Here is an 18,308-nt window from a genome sequence, read left to right as displayed (position 1 = left end):
ACTGACTGGCTGCAGCCATCTCTCAGCCACTCCCAGCTTCAGCTTCTGACATGGATACTATGTCACACCTGTGGTGGTCACATGACTGGTGGGGGACAAGAGTCCAAAAAATACTATAAACTGTACAACCCCATTAAGAACAGAAAGCATCAAGAAGAAAATATAGTCCCTAAAAAATACATCAGACGAGAAATACACGAGGTGCAAATAAGAAGGAAAATCTTACCAGAGAGTCCTTCACCACCTCACTCTTGTAAAATTCTGGAAGTACAAAATCAAAAAAATTACAATGATAAAGGATTATATCCAGATAATAAACATAAAGAACAAAGCAGATAAAAAGAACAATTAGCAGTTATATTCTTACATATAGCAGCAGTATTATAGCAGTTATATTCTTGTATATAGGGGCAGTATTATAGTAGTTATATTCTTGTACATAGTGAGCAGTATTATAGTAGTTCTATTCTTGTACATAGGGGCAGTATTATAGTAGTTATATTCTTGTATATAGGGAGCAGTATTATAGTAGTTATATTCTTGTATATAGGGAGCAGTATTATAGTAGTTATATTCTTGTACATAGGAGCAGTATTATAGTAGTTATATTCTTGTACATAGGAGCAGTATTATATTCGTTATATTCTTGTACATAGGGGCAGTATTATAGTAGTTATATTCTTGTACATAGGGGCAGTATTATAGTAGTTATATTCTTGTACATAGGAGGCAGTATTATAGTAGTTATATTCTTATACATAGGAGCAGTATTATAGTAGTTATATTCTTGTACATAGGGGCAGTATTATAGTAGTTATATTCTTGTACATAGGGGGCAGTATTATAGTAGTTATATTCTTGTATATAGGTGCAGTATTATAGCAGTTATATTCTTGTACATAGGAGGCAGTATTATAGTAGTTATATTCTTATACATAGGAGCAGTATTATAGTAGTTATATTCTTGTACATAGGAGCAGTATTAAAGTAGTTATATTCTTACATATAGCAGCAGTATTATAGTAGTTATATTCTTATACATAGGAGCAGTATTATAGTAGTTATATTCTTGTATATAGGGAGCAGTATTATAGCAGTTATATTCTTGTACATAGGAGCAGTATTATAGTAGTTATATTCTTGTACATAGGAGCAGTATTATAGTAGTTCTATTCTTGTACATAGGAGCAGTATTATAGTAGTTCTATTCTTGTACATAGGGGCAGTATTATAGTAGTTCTATTCTTGTACATAGGAGCAGTATTATAGTAGTTCTATTCTTGTACATAGGGGCAGTATTATAGTAGCTATATTCTTGTATATAAGGGCAGTATTATAGTAGCTATATTCTTGTATATAAGGGCAGTATTATAGTAGCTATATTCTTGTACATAGGGGCAGTATTATAGTAGTTATATTCTTATACATAGGAGCAGTATTATAGTAGTTATATTCTTGTACATAGGGGAAGTATTATAGTAGTTATATTCTTGTACATAGGGGCAGTATTATAGTAGTTATATTCTTGTACATAGGGGGCAGTATTATAGTAGTTATATTCTTGTACATAGGAGGCAGTATTATAGTAGTTATATTCTTGTATATAGGAACAGTATTATAGTAGTTATATTCTTGTATATAGGAACAGTATTATAGTAGTTATATTCTTGTATATAGGGAGCAGTATTATAGTAGTTATATTCTTGTACATAGGGAGCAGTATTATAGTAGTTATATTCTTGTATATAGGGGCAGTATTATAGTAGTTATATTCTTGTACATAGGAACAGTATTATAGTAGTTATATTCTTGTATATAGGGAGCAGTATTATAGTAGTTATATTCTTGTACATAGGAGCAGTATTATAGTAGTTATATTCTTGTACATAGGAGCAGTATTAAAGTAGTTATATTCTTACATATAGCAGCAGTATTATAGTAGTTCTATTCTTGTACATAGGAGCAGTATTATAGTAGTTATATTCTTGTACATAGGAGCAGTATTATAGTAGCTATATTCTTGTATATAGGGGCAGTATTATAGCAGTTATATTCTTGTACACATGAGCGGTATTATAGTAGTTATATTCTTGTACATAGGAGCAGTATTATAGTAGTTATATTCTTGTACATAGGAGCAGTATTATAGTAGTTATATTCTTGCACATAGGAGCAGTATTATAGTAGTTATATTCTTGCACATAGGAGGCAGTATTATAGTAGTTATATTCTTATACATAGGAGCAGTATTATAGTAGTTATATTCTTGTACATAGGAGCAGTATTAAAGTAGTTATATTCTTATACATAGGGGGCAGTATTATAGTAGTTATATTCTTGTATATAGGGAGCAGTATTATAGTAGTTATATTCTTGTATATAGGGGCAGTATTATAGCAGTTATATTCTTGTACATAGGAGCAGTATTATAGTAGTTATATTCTTATACATAGGAGCATTATTATAGTAGTTCTATTCTTGCACATAGGGGCAGTATTATAGTAGTTATATTCTTGTATATAGGGAGCAGTATTATAGTAGTTATATTCTTGTACATAGGGAGCAGTATTATAGTAGTTATATTCTTGTACATAGGAGCAGTATTATAGTAGTTATATTCTTGTACATAGGAGCAGTATTATAGTAGTTATATTCTTGTACATAGGAGCAGTATTATAGTAGCTATATTCTTGTATATAAGGGCAGTATTATAGTAGCTATATTCTTGTATATAGGGGCAGTATTATAGCAGTTATATTCTTATACATAGGAGCAGTATTATAGTAGTTCTATTCTTGTACACAGGGGCAGTATTATAGTAGTTATATTCTTGTACACAGGAGCAGTATTATAGTAGTTATATTCTTACATATAGCAGCAGTATTATAGTAGTTATATTCTTATACATAGGGGCAGTATTATAGTAGTTATATTCTTGTATATAGGGAGCAGTATTATAGTAGTTATATTCTTGTACATAGGAGCAGTATTATAGTAGTTATATTCTTGTACATAGGAGCAGTATTATAGTAGTTATATTCTTGTACATAGGGGGCAGTATTATAGTAGCTATATTCTTGTATATAAGGGCAGTATTATAGTAGTTATATTCTTGTACATAGGAGCAGTATTATAGTAGTTATATTCTTATACATAGGAGCAGTATTATAGTAGTTATATTCTTATACATAGGAGCAGTATTATAGTAGTTATATTCTTATACATAGGAGCAGTATTATAGTAGTTATATTATTGTACATAGGAGCAGTATTATAGTAGTTATATTATTGTACATAGGAGCAGTATTATAGTAGTTATATTATTGTACATAGGGAGCAGTATTATAGTAGTTATATTATTGTACATAGGGAGCAGTATTATAGTAGTTATATTATTGTACATAGGGAGCAGTATTATAGTAGTTATATTATTGTACATAGGAGCAGTATTATAGTAGTTATATTCTTGTACATAGGAGCAGTATTATAGTAGTTATATTTTTGTACATAGGGGGCAGTATTATAGTAGTTATATTTTTGTACATAGGGGGCAGTATTATAGTAGTTATATTTTTGTACATAGGGGGCAGTATTATAGTAGTTATATTTTTGTACATAGGGGGCAGTATTATAGTAGTTATATTCTTGTACATAGGAGCAGTATTATAGTAGTTATATTCTTGTACATAGGGAGCAGTATTATAGTAGTTATATTCTTATACATAGGAGCAGTATTATAGTAGTTATATTATTGTACATAGGAGCAGTATTATAGTAGTTATATTCTTGTACATAGGGAGCAGTATTATAGTAGTTATATTCTTATACATAGGAGCAGTATTATAGTAGTTATATTCTTGTACATAGGAGCAGTATTATAGTAGTTATATTATTGTACATAGGAGCAGTATTATAGTAGTTATATTATTGTACATAGGAGCAGTATTATAGTAGTTATATTATTGTACATAGGGAGCAGTATTATAGTAGTTATATTATTGTACATAGGGAGCAGTATTATAGTAGTTATATTATTGTACATAGGAGCAGTATTATAGTAGTTATATTCTTGTACATAGGAGCAGTATTATAGTAGTTATATTTTTGTACATAGGGGGCAGTATTATAGTAGTTATATTTTTGTACATAGGGGGCAGTATTATAGTAGTTATATTTTTGTACATAGGGGGCAGTATTATAGTAGTTATATTTTTGTACATAGGGGGCAGTATTATAGTAGTTATATTCTTGTACATAGGAGCAGTATTATAGTAGTTATATTCTTGTACATAGGGAGCAGTATTATAGTAGTTATATTCTTATACATAGGAGCAGTATTATAGTAGTTATATTATTGTACATAGGAGCAGTATTATAGTAGTTATATTCTTGTACATAGGAGCAGTATTATAGTAGTTATATTCTTGTACATAGGAGCAGTATTATAGTAGTTATATTTTTGTACATAGGGGGCAGTATTATAGTAGTTATATTCTTGTACATAGGAGCAGTATTATAGTAGTTATATTCTTGTACATAGGGAGCAGTATTATAGTAGTTATATTCTTATACATAGGAGCAGTATTATAGTAGTTATATTCTTGTACATAGGAGCAGTATTATAGTAGTTATATTCTTGTACATAGGGAGCAGTATTATAGTAGTTATATTCTTGTACATAGGAGCAGTATTATAGTAGTTATATTCTTGTACATAGGGAGCAGTATTATAGTAGTTATATTCTTGTACATAGGAGCAGTATTATAGTAGTTATATTCTTGTACATAGGAGCAGTATTATAGTAGTTATATTATTGTACATAGGAGCAGTATTATAGTAGTTATATTTTATGTGCAAAGGCTTGAGTGCTCCGCCAGTGATTACAGCATCTCTTGTACACATTAGAACAAAGTCAGCTGAACGCAATTATTTTGTCAGGACTGGTGAACCCAGTGTGTTTCAGCTTACCGATCAGGCAGTTGGATTTCAACATGCCCCATCATTTTGTTCTGTAGGAGATAAGCTGCCACCTGCCCTCTCCCCAGGTAATGTGACTTATTATAGTATACGCACCTTTGTATATTTTCTCCCCATCTAGTAAGTAGAGTGTGAAGTAGGTGTCCAGCAGGCGGTGCCCGATCTTGTTTATTATGTTCCGCGCTGCGATGCTGCGCAGGTGACGAAGCCGCCGCTAGAAGAAAATGAAACGAATACAGTTATTACCATCATGGGATAATTCATGGACAAAAAGACATTTGTATAGAATAATCACTAAAAATGCATCTTCTGCGGAAGTTACTGATACTCTAATCTTCTTGGCAGTGGCCAAACCTTATAATGGGAAACACCTGGCAGGTTTGGTCAGAGGCCTATTGTGTCCACCCAACTGCGCACCATCCACATAACTGACCACAAACAGTCAGGACAGCACTGCGGTCATTGAAGTGGATGGGGATGTGGACCCATAAGGCGGCCCCCAGGTCCCGGCGGGATTTACATTTCTCTTTTGCCTATTCACTTTGCATTTTGCTAATTGATACGTTTTTTATCACTTCTATCTTTGAACACTTCTTACGGTCCAGTGTTTTCTCCTCACACCTGCCTAAATCTTTTGCACATTAATTTACATTTGTATTTTTTCGCATTCACCAACACCGTCTCCCTACTTTATTGAGGCCCCTATAAAAGTAAACATTGGGGGGACGCACTCCCGACCTGATCTATGTAGAGGCCCCCTAACTTATCAAACAGGTGATTTTGGGGGCATAAAAGGATCACGCGATCCTTGTTTCTGTCGAGGAGACAGATGGGACGAGCAGCCTTGTAGGCTGGGTTAATGTCTGCGATAGGAATTGTACTTATGCCCAAAAAAAATTACATTTATGCTTGACAATGTAGCCCCATAGATTTTGCTCACTATATTGGGATCAGAAGCCTTGGGTTTGGGATAAATCAGGGGGTATCTGCACGGCTCAATCCCATACTACAGCCAATAATAAAGCCTATCTGTGCCAGCGACCCCATAAATCAGACTGTAAAGCTTCTGGTCACGGCCACCTCCCGTCACAAGCAGGAATCTCGTGACACCAGTATCAGGGGTTTTCATCATGTGATATCGCACAAAGTAGAGATTTGTTAAGACTATTAAATTACGATGAAAGGACACAGATTACAGAACACAAATCGCCATTCATCCCTCATTCCCCACGATTAAAGGGAAACACCGACCAAAACTGAGAAATCAACTCAGTCGGTAGGTGATCGCTAAGGTTATTCACTTCTGAAATCGCTGCTACACTGTAGAGACCGGCCTGTAACACTACATGAGAGAAGAGCCGCTACACCGTAGAGACCGGCCTGTAACACTACAGGAGAGAAGAGCCGCTACACCGTAGAGACCGGCCTGTAACACTACAGGAGAGAAGAGCCGCTACACCGTAGAGACCGGCCTGTAACACTACAGGAGAGAAGAGCCGCTACACCGTAGAGACCGGCCTGTAACACTACAGGAGAGAAGAGCCGCTACACCGTAGAGACCGGCCTGTAACACTACAGGAGAGAAGAGCCGCTACACCGTAGAGACCGGCCTGTAACACTACAGGAGAGAAGAGCCGCTACACCGTAGAGACCGGCCTGTAACACTACAGGAGAGAAGAGCCGCTACACCGTAGAGACCGGCCTGTAACACTACAGGAGAGAAGAGCCGCTACACCGTAGAGACCGGCCTGTAACACTACAGGAGAGAAGAGCCGCTACACCGTAGAGACCGGCCTGTAACACTACAGGAGAGAAGAGCCGCTACACCGTAGAGACCGGCCTGTAACACTACAGGAGAGAAGAGCCGCTACACCGTAGAGACCGGCCTGTAACACTACAGGAGAGAAGAGCCGCTACACCGTAGAGACCGGCCTGTAACACTACAGGAGAGAAGAGCCTCTACACTGTAGAGACCGGCCTGTAACACTACAGGAGAGAAGAGCCTCTACACTGTAGAGACCGGCCTGTAACACTACAGGAGAGAAGAGCCGCTACACTGTAGAGACCGGCCTGTAACACTACAGGAGAGAAGAGCCGCTACACTGTAGAGACCGGCCTGTGTACTCATGGCTGATTCCCCTGATCAGAGGCCAATAGTCCATCACACATCTCTCAGTCTTGCGGTTCCTCCTTACCTGGCAGGAGACGTCCCCTCCCCTTTAATTCCTTAGCCTCCTCTTCTCATTCTTATCTTTAGTCGTGACAGACTGAGCTAAAAGTCTACAATGATGCAACCAATGTGAATAAGCCTGAAACATGTGGGGAGATAAGACCAAAGTCTGCACATAGTCCTCCACCCCATCCCCCGATCCAACCACCTTATAAACAGGGAACAATAGACGGCATTCATCGGTCTTCAGGTGGGTTTACACCAACCAATGATCGGTAAATAGCCAGAATGCGCTTATGATGTCAGCAGCACGAGTCACCTTTACACAGAACGATGTGCTGCCGAGAACGATCATTTTTTGTGCAGCGATTTGCTCGTTGGCCTGTTTACACTGCGATATTATAGTGATGGGGGGGGTGCTCCTTGGGATGCACGTTCACAATAATGTTGCAGTGTGTGGAATAAATGGTGCTCTAAAAATAAATAATAAAATTACAGCCTTACACTATCCAGCTTGAAATGGATGATAACAGAGAGCGAGAGACCTATTGTGACTGCAGGTCTAGTGACGGTACAGGGAATGTGCACGCTCAGCACAGGAACAGGGGAAGAGCACGTTATACGGCACATTTCCTGTGCACTTCTTCATAGCAGTAACTTCCTCCACCGGGGAGATCCAAATTTTTTTAAAGGGGCTCCTCAAAACCTCTGAGATCTAAGCAAGTTTCAGTAAGCAAACAAAACTTTAAAAAAAAAATAAACAAATAAATTCTTCCAGTTTTTAGCTCCACTTCTAGTTCTTCCAACCTTTTTTTTTTATATTTCCGTCCCCATAGCTGAATGAGGGCTTATTTTTTTTTTTCTGGGAAGTGTTGTAGTTTGGAGTAATTCCGTTCACTTTACCATATAACACAATGAAAACCAGGGAAAGAAAATCCAAGTGAAGGTGAAAAGTAAAAAACACCACAATGTCACCATTGTTTTTGGAATTTAGCTTTTTACAGAATTCATTCTGTGGAAACAATAACCTGGTGACGTCATTCTTCGGGTCAGTACGATTATGACGAGCAGCCGCAAAAACACCAGCAAAGCCACTTCAGAAAAAAATAACCAGATTTTTTTTCATTTTTTTTAATAAAGCAGCTTTACCTAGGAGAACCTGGACGGCTCCACCGGTATCTTATAGAGGTGTGCACATGCCCTATCAGGGTAGTGAAAAATCAGGACACAAGAGACGTGGACTGCCAACAAAGCTTATGTTCACCCAAAACTAGATTCTTACGAAGCCTCTAAAATGAAAAGTTCTGACATTTTGCAAATTGTCTTCTTTAATAACTTTAGTTTTGAGTCTAGAGGACCAAAGCAAAGCTATAAATCTATATGGCGACACACACATAGCCGAGTTACTACAAGATCAGACTGCTGGGTTATGTTCACACGCTGCATTTTTTTTCTGCAGCCAAAACCTGATCTCCTGGCAGTAATTTGAATTTTTGCTGCGTTCTTCTTCGACCTTTCAAAGATAACACAAAACATATGTAAAATATCCCCCCCCCCCCCCCAAAAAAAAGGGCAATTTGATCAAATTTTGGGGAAAAATATTTTTTATGTTTATCAGCCAGGGCATCGCTTCCTTTTAACAGTTCTCATTAACTTATTAATTTAATTAATCTATGCTTGGAGTGGAGAGAAACAAGCAACAAGTGTTTACAAATCACTACAAATAAAATTTCTTAATTTATCTCCTGTATTACACTCCAGAGCTGCACTCACTATTCTGCTGGTGCAGTCACTGTGTACATACATTACTGATCCTGAGTTACATCCTGTATTATACCCCAGAGCTGCATTCACTATTCTGCTGGTGCAGTCACTGTGTACATACATTACTGATCCTGAGTTACATCCTGAATTATACCCCAGAGCTGCATTCACTATTCTGCTGGTGCAGTCACTGTGTACATACATTACTGATCCTGAGTTACATCCTGTATTATACCCCAGAGCTGCATTCACTATTCTGCTGGTGCAGTCACTGTGTACATACATTACATTACTGATTTTGAGTTACACCCTGTATTATACCCCAGAGCTGCACTCACTATTCTGCTGGTGCAGTCACTGTGTACATACATTACATTACTGATCCTGAGTTACATCCTTTATTATTATCCAGAGCTGCACTCACTATTCTGCTGGTGCAGTCACTGTGTACATACATTACATTACTGATCCCGAGTTACATCCTGTATTATACTGCAGAGCTGCACTCACTATTCTGCTGGTACAGTCACTGTGTACATACATTACTAATCCTGTACTGATCCTGAGTTACATGCAGTATTATATCCCAGAGCTGCACTCACTATTCTGCTGGTACAGTCACTGTGTACATTACATTACTAATCCTGTACTGATCCTGAGTTACATCCTGTATTATACCCCAGAGCTGCACTCACTATTCTGCTGGTGCAGTCACTGTGTACATACATTACATTACTGATCCAGAGTTACATCCTGTATTATACTCCAGAGCTGCACTCACTATTCTGCTGGTGCAGTCACTGTGTACATACATTACATTACTGATCCTGAGTTACATCCTGTATTATCCTCCACAGCTGCGCTCACTATTCTGCTGGTGGGACATCTCCCAGGACCCATACTGTAGCTCCTGGTAATGCTGCCTGCGCGTTGCTCACCTACATTTGTGGGGTCTCTGGTGCAGAAGTTCTATTAATGGAAAGACGACACAACGGGTGAAGCCGTTCCTAATTCGTCCTGAATCCTGGCACAAGCTATTGGCTAAGCTGAACTATTCCAGGCACAAACAATGTCCCAATGACGCAGAACCTGAAAACCTTCAGAGAAAGGAAATACCAGGACTGGAGAAACTATATGAAAGCCAAGTAGTTCATTCTGTTAGATATGAAACATAACTGAACCCCAGCTCCTAAGTGCCATTGGAGGCAGGACTCTCATCTGTTGGAGTCCAGGAGGCGGAGACTTAAAGGCCGCAACTCTACTCGGTCCATTTACTTGTATGTAGCAGATGAGTCTTCACTTCTATGTGTATCTAAAAAAGCCAAGGCACCTTCTCGCATGATGTCCCATCCGAACGTCGACTAATGCGGCACAAGCTTAGATATAGGAAAATAGAGAAAAAGACACAGACGGCTCTCAGCCAAACTACATCTCCCGACTCCTCCGTACACAGGAGCGGTGTCTGGGAAGAGGGAGAACGCAGGGGCCAAAAGGTTCCAGCAGCTGCTTATCATGAAACGTCCTGACCATTACTATCTGTCTGGGGGGAGTCGGAAAGACTCCATAAGGCTATGTTCACACGTTGAGTTTTTGCTGCATATTTGGTTCGTTTTTTTCCAGGTACATTTGTCTCTTGTGCATGCTGATAACGTTTAGTGCCCCACCAAAAAAACAATGCAACTTCCTGAGTTTTCTGCACCAAACACGGAGCAAAACCTGATACCTGTATCTTTGCACTTATTCATTGCTTCCTATGGGTGAAAAACGCAGAACGAAGTGACGCGCTGCATTTTGCAAAAACGCAGCTGTTTTCCAATTCAGTCAGGAAAAAAAACTGTGTGTGCATGAGATTTCTGAAATGTCATAGCTTTTGCTGGTGCTGTAAAACGCAGCTTAAAATTTGCATTAAAAAAAAAACGCAACATGTGAACATAGCCTAAACATTAGACTGTTGGCGGACTTTAGTGTAATGTGTATGAGGGCATAAACAAGGCGTTAATAGTTAGCAGTAAGGGCATAAACATCAGATGCTACACAGATGATCTGTATGGGCTCCAATTTTGTTTTTTGGGGGGGTAAAGAATACGGCAGGCTGCAAGTTTTTTTTCGCAAAGACACTCGGCAATTGGAGCAACCGTATTAAATTACATATGTCAGTGCCGTCCGATATATACTCAGAAGGCGCTCGTCTGAACAAGCTGTTACACAGATACACACAACGCTCTCGCACGCACAGCTCTGCTGCATCGCTACAAACACACAGCTATAAAGTCATTCCTGAGTAGTTCAGTACCAGGGGTCTCGCTGTCTCCTCATGGCATGCTCCATACTTACACATTTCTGGCAGGCATGTGACGGAGCACATGACTTCTTACTACTAATTAAGACCTTTGCTCTTCCAGGTCCTGTTCACATTAGACTTGTGCGGCCGTTTACCTGCCCGGCCTATAGTTACTACTTTCATTAATACTCTCAACCTCTCGGTCCCCGAATATAAACAGAAGAAAAACTATGCAGACATTATGCAAGTGTAAAACCCAAAGCCACAATGTGACGCAACATCAACTGTTACATAAATTCTGCACCGTTACATCATATCTTATGCTGCAGTCACATCCAGAGCTGCACTCACAATTCTGATGCCAGGTATCAGCCTACAGGACAAAGCCCTCTCTCCTCCTAGAACTTCATACTGATACACTGATACATTGTAACAAGCTGAACATTTGGACTGGTTTATTATCCTATGGAGATTAGCAACATTTATTTCTATTTACTAACAGCAAGCAGAGATCTTAGAACAGCGAGAAATTGAGATTCAAAGTAGAAATTTCCATCTTAATCAATATAAATCAGGGGAACCTGTTTAATATCAGAGTGTCACTGCTCCATGTGCAGTGACCCCCTCCGAGGTGTCGGCAGAGCAGCAAAGAGCTCATCCATTATTAATCCGATGCCTTGTAATGTTAGTATCTCTGCTAATAGGTACAAGGAGGAGATGTGCCGTCAGCAGTGTGGTGCCCGCACCGCAACAAGACAAACAAGGCACCCAGATGCCAGCGGCCGCTCCATGATGTCAGCCCCTGTGGTGCAAACAGTACCAGGCGAACGGCATCGCCGACCGGCCACTGCAGCAGCACCGCGCACCAACTCAAGTACCACAGCAGGACCAGCGCCATCCTCTGGATACAGAGAGGCGTGACCCCGGGCAGCCATAAAGGGGTGAGGAAAGGATAATGATGCCCTGTCTATAGGGTATGCCTATAAAATATTACTTCTCCATCTGCTTACAGCTAACAGAGAAACAAAAAGAAATGAGGTGAGCAAATGCCACACAGCGAAACTGCAGAACTTTTCCTGTTAGAATTCACCTTCCATAGACCCCCCCTCTATACAGCGAGGCCAGCGTCACATAGGGGGCTCCTGACTGGGATATGACCCTGCAGTAGTCTGTAGCCGGAGCGAGGGTGCGGCCGGGACACAGGGGTCAAAGGCCATCAGAGGCTTTTCCTGCACCAGGAGTAACGGTGAAGGAGCTTTACTGTAAGGAATTTATTTTCTCATTCAAATGGCCCTCACCTTCAGAGTATACAGCTCCTATGTAAACCAATGTGTTTCCATGGTTACAAACTACACCTAGACCTGACTATGCTGATCCCACAGCCATGTGACTCCACAGGGGGATCATAATTATTTCCACTCATCTTCTCCAGTCACACTCAAAGCTGCCATCAAAATTCTGCTGAATGACCAAAGAAACAACGATTCAGCTTCACCCAGTGACAGCAGCCAAGCCATATCCGGATCCCCACAACGCCCGATGCCGGGTGTGAGGGGGGGATACTGTTATTACCCACAACGCCCGGCGGGAAACTTATTACGGACGGCACGGTGGCGCAGTGGTTAGCACTGCATCTTTGCAGCACTGGGGTCCTGGGTTCAAATCCCACCAAGGACCACATCTACAAGGAGTTTGTATGTTCTCCCCATGGTTGCATGGGTTTCCTCCCACACTTTAAAGACATACTGATAGTGAATTTAGATTGTGAGCCCCGATGGTGACAGCGATGATAATGTATGTGAAGTGCTGCGGAATATGTTGGCGCTTTATAAAAAATAAAGATTATTATTATTATTATATTTATTATCCACAATGCCCAGCGCCGGGGGGGGCAGGTGTTATTACCCACAATGCCCTGTGCCGGGGGGGTGTTATTACCCACAATGCCAAGTGCTGGGGAGGGGGGGTTGTTATTATCCACAATGCCCAGCGCCAGGGGGGTGTTATTACCCACAATGCCAAGTGCCGGGGAGGGGGGGTTATTATCCACAATGCCCAGCGCCAGGGGGGTTGTTATTACCCACAATTCCAAGCGCCGGGGGGGGTGTTATTACCCACAATGCGAAGCGCCAGGGGGGGGGGGGTGTTATTACCCACAATGCCCTGTGCCGGGGGTGGTGTTATTACAGTTATTACCCACAATGCCCGGTGACACGGACAGCGCCGCTCTGCGCTCACCTGCTGGGTGTGCAGCTCCACATGCAGGGCCCGGGGCGCGGCCACCATTCCGACCCCGGGAGGGATAGTCAGGCCCTCCCTGCCGCTGCCCCTTACCGGCCCGGGGAGGCTCATGACGGCGGCGTTGGTGCTTGCGCTCTCCCTCACTCACTGACTGGATGACGCCGCTTCCTTCCGGGTCTCAGGCGCGCCTCCATCCTGCGGTCACGAGGTGCGCGCCCCCGCTCACGGTCGCGCGCCCAAACACAAACACTGAGCCTCGCTCCGCCTCCAAGCACGGCCCCCGCTCTTTGATTGGTGAAAGCCGATCGCATCGGAAAATGCCATTGGTCTGTCGTAACGTCAATCAAGATTTCAGAGGCGTGCACCCATTGGATGTTCCTGCCATCAATCAAAAGTAGGGGCGTGTTCCTGCCTTCTGTGGTCGCTGACGTCACGGGTGTTGTCACTGCAATGTACCACGTGACTTCGGCGCGAGCTGCTGCACCTCCTCTTTCTCCAGGAGGCAGACCTTTTTTATTTTTCCGTCTACATAGACGGGTTTTGCTGGAGGAGTTGTGATCCTAAACGTCACCATTCCCTTTACCATAGACTGTAAAAGAAATGTTTTAAAAAAATTCAAAGTGCGTTGAAGTTAAAAAAAAAAAAAGTGCAATTTCACAATTGTTTTTTGGGGTTTTAATTTTTTATTTTTTTTTTAATAGTTTTAAAAACACTTTTTTATTTTTCTGCTGATATATATACACAGCTGTCTCAGTGTTTCTTATGTGATGTATTTACAGCAGTCTTGATATATCCTTTTTGATGTATATACAGCAGTCTCAGTGTCTCCTATTTGATGTATATACAGCAGTCTCAGTGTCTCCTATGTAACGTATATACAGCAGTCTCGGTGTATCCTATTTGATGTATATACAGCAGTCTCGGTGTATCCTATTTGATGTATATACAGCAGTCTCAGTGTCTCCTATGTAACGGATATACAGTAGTCTCGGTGTATCCTATTTGATGTATATACAGCAGCCTCAGTGTCTCCTATGTAACGGATATACAGTAGTCTCGGTGTATCCTATTTGATGTATATACAGCAGTCTCAGTGTCTCCTATGTAACGGATATACAGTAGTCTCGGTGTATCCTATTTGATGTATATACAGCAGTCTCAGTGTCTCCTATGTAACGGATATACAGTAGTCTCGGTGTATCCTATTTGATGTATATACAGCAGTCTCAGTGCCTCCTATGTTATGTACAGTTGGGAAAATGAGCATTTGATACACTGCTGATTTTGCAAGTTTTCCCACCTACACAGAATGGAGAGGTCTGTCATTTTTATAATAGGTATACATGAACTATGAGAGACAAAATCTTTAAAAAAAATCCAGGAAATCACATTGCATGATTTTTACATAATTAATTTGCATTTTATTGCATGAAATAAGCATTTGATACAATAGAAAAACAGAACTTAATATTTGGTAGAGAAAATCTTGTTTGCAATTACAGATGTTAGCCGTTTCCTGCAGTTCTTGACCAGGTTTGCACACACTGCAGCAGGGATTTTGGCCCCCTCCTCCATACAGATCTTCTCCACATCTTTCAGGTTTTGGGGCTGTCGCTGGGCAACGTTGAGTTTCAGCTCCCTCCAAAGATTTTCTATTGGGTTCAGGTCTGGAGACTGGCTAGGCCACTCCAGGACCTTGAAATGCTTCTTACGGAGCCACTCGTTAGTTGCCTTGGCTGTGTGTTTCGGGTCACTGTCATGCTGGAAGACCCAGCCACGACCCATCTTCAATGCTCTTACTGAGGGAAGGAGGTTGTTGGCCAAAATCTTGCGATGCACGACCCCATTCTCCCTTCAATACGGTGCAGTCGCCCTGTACCCGTTGCAGAAAAGGACCCCAAAGTATGATGTTTTCTCCACCATGCTTCACGATTGGGATGATGTTCTTGGGGTTGTACTCATCCTTCTTCTTCCTCCAAACACGACGAGTGGAGTTGATACCAAAAAGTTCTATTTTGGTTTCATCTGACCACATGACCTTCTCCCATGCCTCCTCTGGATCATCCAGATAATAATAATATTTTTTATTTTTATAGCGCCAACATATTCCGCAGCACTTTACAAATTTTAGGGGGGACTTATACAAACAATACAGAATAAACATATCTCATATCGAAAGGAGTGAGGGCCCTGCTCGCAAGCTTACAGTCTATGAGGAAATGGGGGAGAAACAAAAGGTAGAATGAACATATATTGTATAATGCAGCCTTGATATACTATATAGGATAAATAATACATGGACTGGTCGCCTGCCAGTATGTGTGCAGTCCTGACCGAGGCAATTATGTACATGGTTGGTATGAACCTGAAATTAAAGAAGATTTTAATATGGGGAAAAACTGGGACGGGCAACTGGGATGGACAGATAGTGTGTGCAGGCGATACGCCAGTCTAAAGAAATGGGTTTTTAGGGTCCGCTTGAAACTGTGGGTATTGGGAATTAATCGAACTGTCCTGGGTAGTGCATTCCACAGAATTGGCGCAGCACGCGAGAAATCTTGGTGACGGGAGTGGGAAGTTCGGATTATGGAGGATTTTAGTTTTAAGTCACTGGCAGAACGGAGGGCACGTGTAGGGTGGTAGACTGAGACAAAGGAGGAGATGTAGGGGGGTACTGAAGCATGGAGCGCTTTGTGGGTAAGCGTGATAAGTTTAAATTGAACTCTATATTGGATGGGCAACCAGTGCAATGACTGGCACAGGGAAGAGGCATCGGTGTAGCGGTTGGCGAGGAATATGATCCTGGCTGCTGCGTTAAGGACGGATTGGAGAGGGGAGAGTTTAGTAAGAGGGAGCCCGATAAGTAGAGAGTTGCAGTAGTCCAGACGGGAATGAATAAGAGCTACAGTAAGAGTTTTTGCCGAGTCAAAGGTGAGAAAAGTCCTGATTCTTGAGATGTTTTTGAGGTGTAGATGACATGAACGAGCGAGTGATTTGATGTGAGGAGTGAAGGAAAGATCTGAGTCAAAAATGACCCCAAGACAGCGGGCTTGTTGCTGGGGAGTAATGATTGAGCCACAAACGGAAATGGCAATATCGGGCACAGGTCGGTTAGTGGAGGGAGGAAAGACGAGTAGTTCAGTTTTTAACAGATTCAGTTTTAGACAGAGGGAGGACATAATGTTAGACACAGCAGAAAGACAATCACTGGTCTTTTGTAGTAATGCAGGGGTGATGTCCGGAGCAGAGGTGTATAATTGGGTGTCATCAGCATAGAGATGGTACTGAACACCGAATCTGCTGATTGTTTGTCCAATGGGAGCGGTGTATAAGGAGAAAAGAAGGGGGCCTAGGACTGATCCTTGAGGAACCCCGACAGTAAGGGGAAGTAGGGAGGAGGAGGAGCCGGCAAAAGACACAGAGAAGGAGCGGTCAGAGAGATAGGAGGAGAACCAGGAGAGAACAGTGTCCTTGAAGCCTTTAGTGCGGAGCATAGAGAGAAGGAGCTGGTGACCCACAGTGTCGAATGCTGCAGAGAGATCCAGGAGAATCAGCAGGGAGCAGGGACCATTAGATCTAGCTGTTAGTAGATCATTAGAGACTTTAGTGAGGGCAGTTTCAGTAGAATGTAAAGAGCAGAAACCAGATTGTAAAGGGTCAAGAAGAGAGTTATCTGAGAGATAGCGGATGAGATGGGAGTGGACCAGGCGTTCCAGGAGTTTAGAGATAAAGGGAAGATTGGAAACAGGTCTGTAGTTGTCCGTGCAGTTCTGGTCAAGGGATGTTTTTTTAAGTAATGGATGTATGCTGGCTTGTTTAAAAGAAGAGGGAAAGATACCAGATGAGAGGGAGAGGTTGAAAATTTTAGTTAGGTGAGTGGTGACAGCTGGAGCAAGGGACTGAAGGAGATGTGAGGGAATAGGGTCACTGGTGCAGGTGGTAGGGCGAGACGATGCAAGGAGCCTGATCACTTCATCTTCCGTGACTGGTTCGAAATCAGAAAGTGAGCAAGATACAATGTGGCGGGGGAGAGCATGCATAACGTTTGGGGATTGGGAGAAAATTTCCTGTTGGATATGCTCAATTTTTTCTTTGAAATAATTGTCCAGATCATCAGCGCTGAGGTCGGTGATCGGGGCCTGTGCTGTTTGATTGAGGAGAGAATGAAACGTGTCAAAGAGTCGTTTAGGATTATTGGAAAGTGAGATTATGAGGTTGTTAATGTAGGTTTGTTTGGAGAGGTGAAGGGCAGAGTTATATGTTTTCAGCATAAATTTATAGTGGGGGAAATCTTCGTGCAGATTAGATTTTCTCCACAGTCTTTCAGCGCACCTGGAGCACCGCTGGAGAAGACGTGTTTGAGGCGTGTGCCAGGGTTGTCGCCGTCTATGCCGAATTGTTCTTTGTGTAGGAGGTGCGGCTTCATCCAGGGCGCATAGCATTATTTTGTTATAATGCTTCAGTGCATAGTCTGGGCATGAGAGGGAGGAGATTGGGGCCAATGATGATTGCAACTTTTTCATAAATTTCTGGGTGTTAATGGTGCGTATATTTCTATAAGTGTGGAAAGTGGGGGGGTCTTGAGTAGAGTTACAGTTCTTGACAGAGAATGAAAGAAGATTATGGTCAGAGAGTGGAAGGGGAGAGTTAGTAAAGTCATGTACTGAGCAAAGCCGGGAGAAGATCAGGTCCAATGTGTTCCCGTCCTCATGTGTAGGAGAATTAGCAAGCTGTGAAAGGCCGAAGGAGGAGGTTATTGATAAAAGGTGAGCGGCAGATGGGGAAAGAGACTCACCAATTGGGATGTTAAAATCTCCCATGATTATCGTGGGGATGTCGCAGGACAGAAAATTTGGAAGCCAGGCAGCAAAGTGAT

The 18,308-nt window shown here is 41.5% G+C and overlaps 1 protein-coding gene across 3 annotated transcripts in view; it reads right to left on the bottom strand.

Annotated features, from left to right (window-relative positions):
* The window catches only part of UVRAG (UV radiation resistance associated), a 54,615-nt gene extending 40,916 nt beyond the window's left edge, over positions 1–13,699 (bottom strand). Inside the window, exons 1-3 of one of the 3 annotated variants that reach the window (XM_073661471.1) lie at positions 13,430–13,699; positions 5,073–5,190; positions 227–261 (exon numbers count right to left, since the gene is read on the bottom strand). In XM_073661471.1, coding sequence (XP_073517572.1) covers positions 227–261; positions 5,073–5,190; positions 13,430–13,543 — 267 coding nt within the window. In that variant the 5' untranslated portion in view covers positions 13,544–13,699. The remainder of the gene's footprint in view (positions 1–226; positions 262–5,072; positions 5,191–13,429) is intronic. The other 2 variants (XM_073661482.1, XM_073661491.1) reach the window with 2 other exon arrangements.
* Between the last annotated feature and the right edge of the window lie 4,609 nt (positions 13,700–18,308).

Source organism: Phyllobates terribilis, unplaced genomic scaffold, assembly GCF_046119375.1.
Source record: "Phyllobates terribilis strain yellow unplaced genomic scaffold, ASM4611937v1 Scaffold_2__4_contigs__length_985480577, whole genome shotgun sequence".
Classification (NCBI taxonomy): Eukaryota; Metazoa; Chordata; class Amphibia; order Anura; family Dendrobatidae; genus Phyllobates; species Phyllobates terribilis.
Note: the sequence above shows the minus strand (reverse complement) of the source record. Positions and strands in the feature narration are given on the sequence as shown.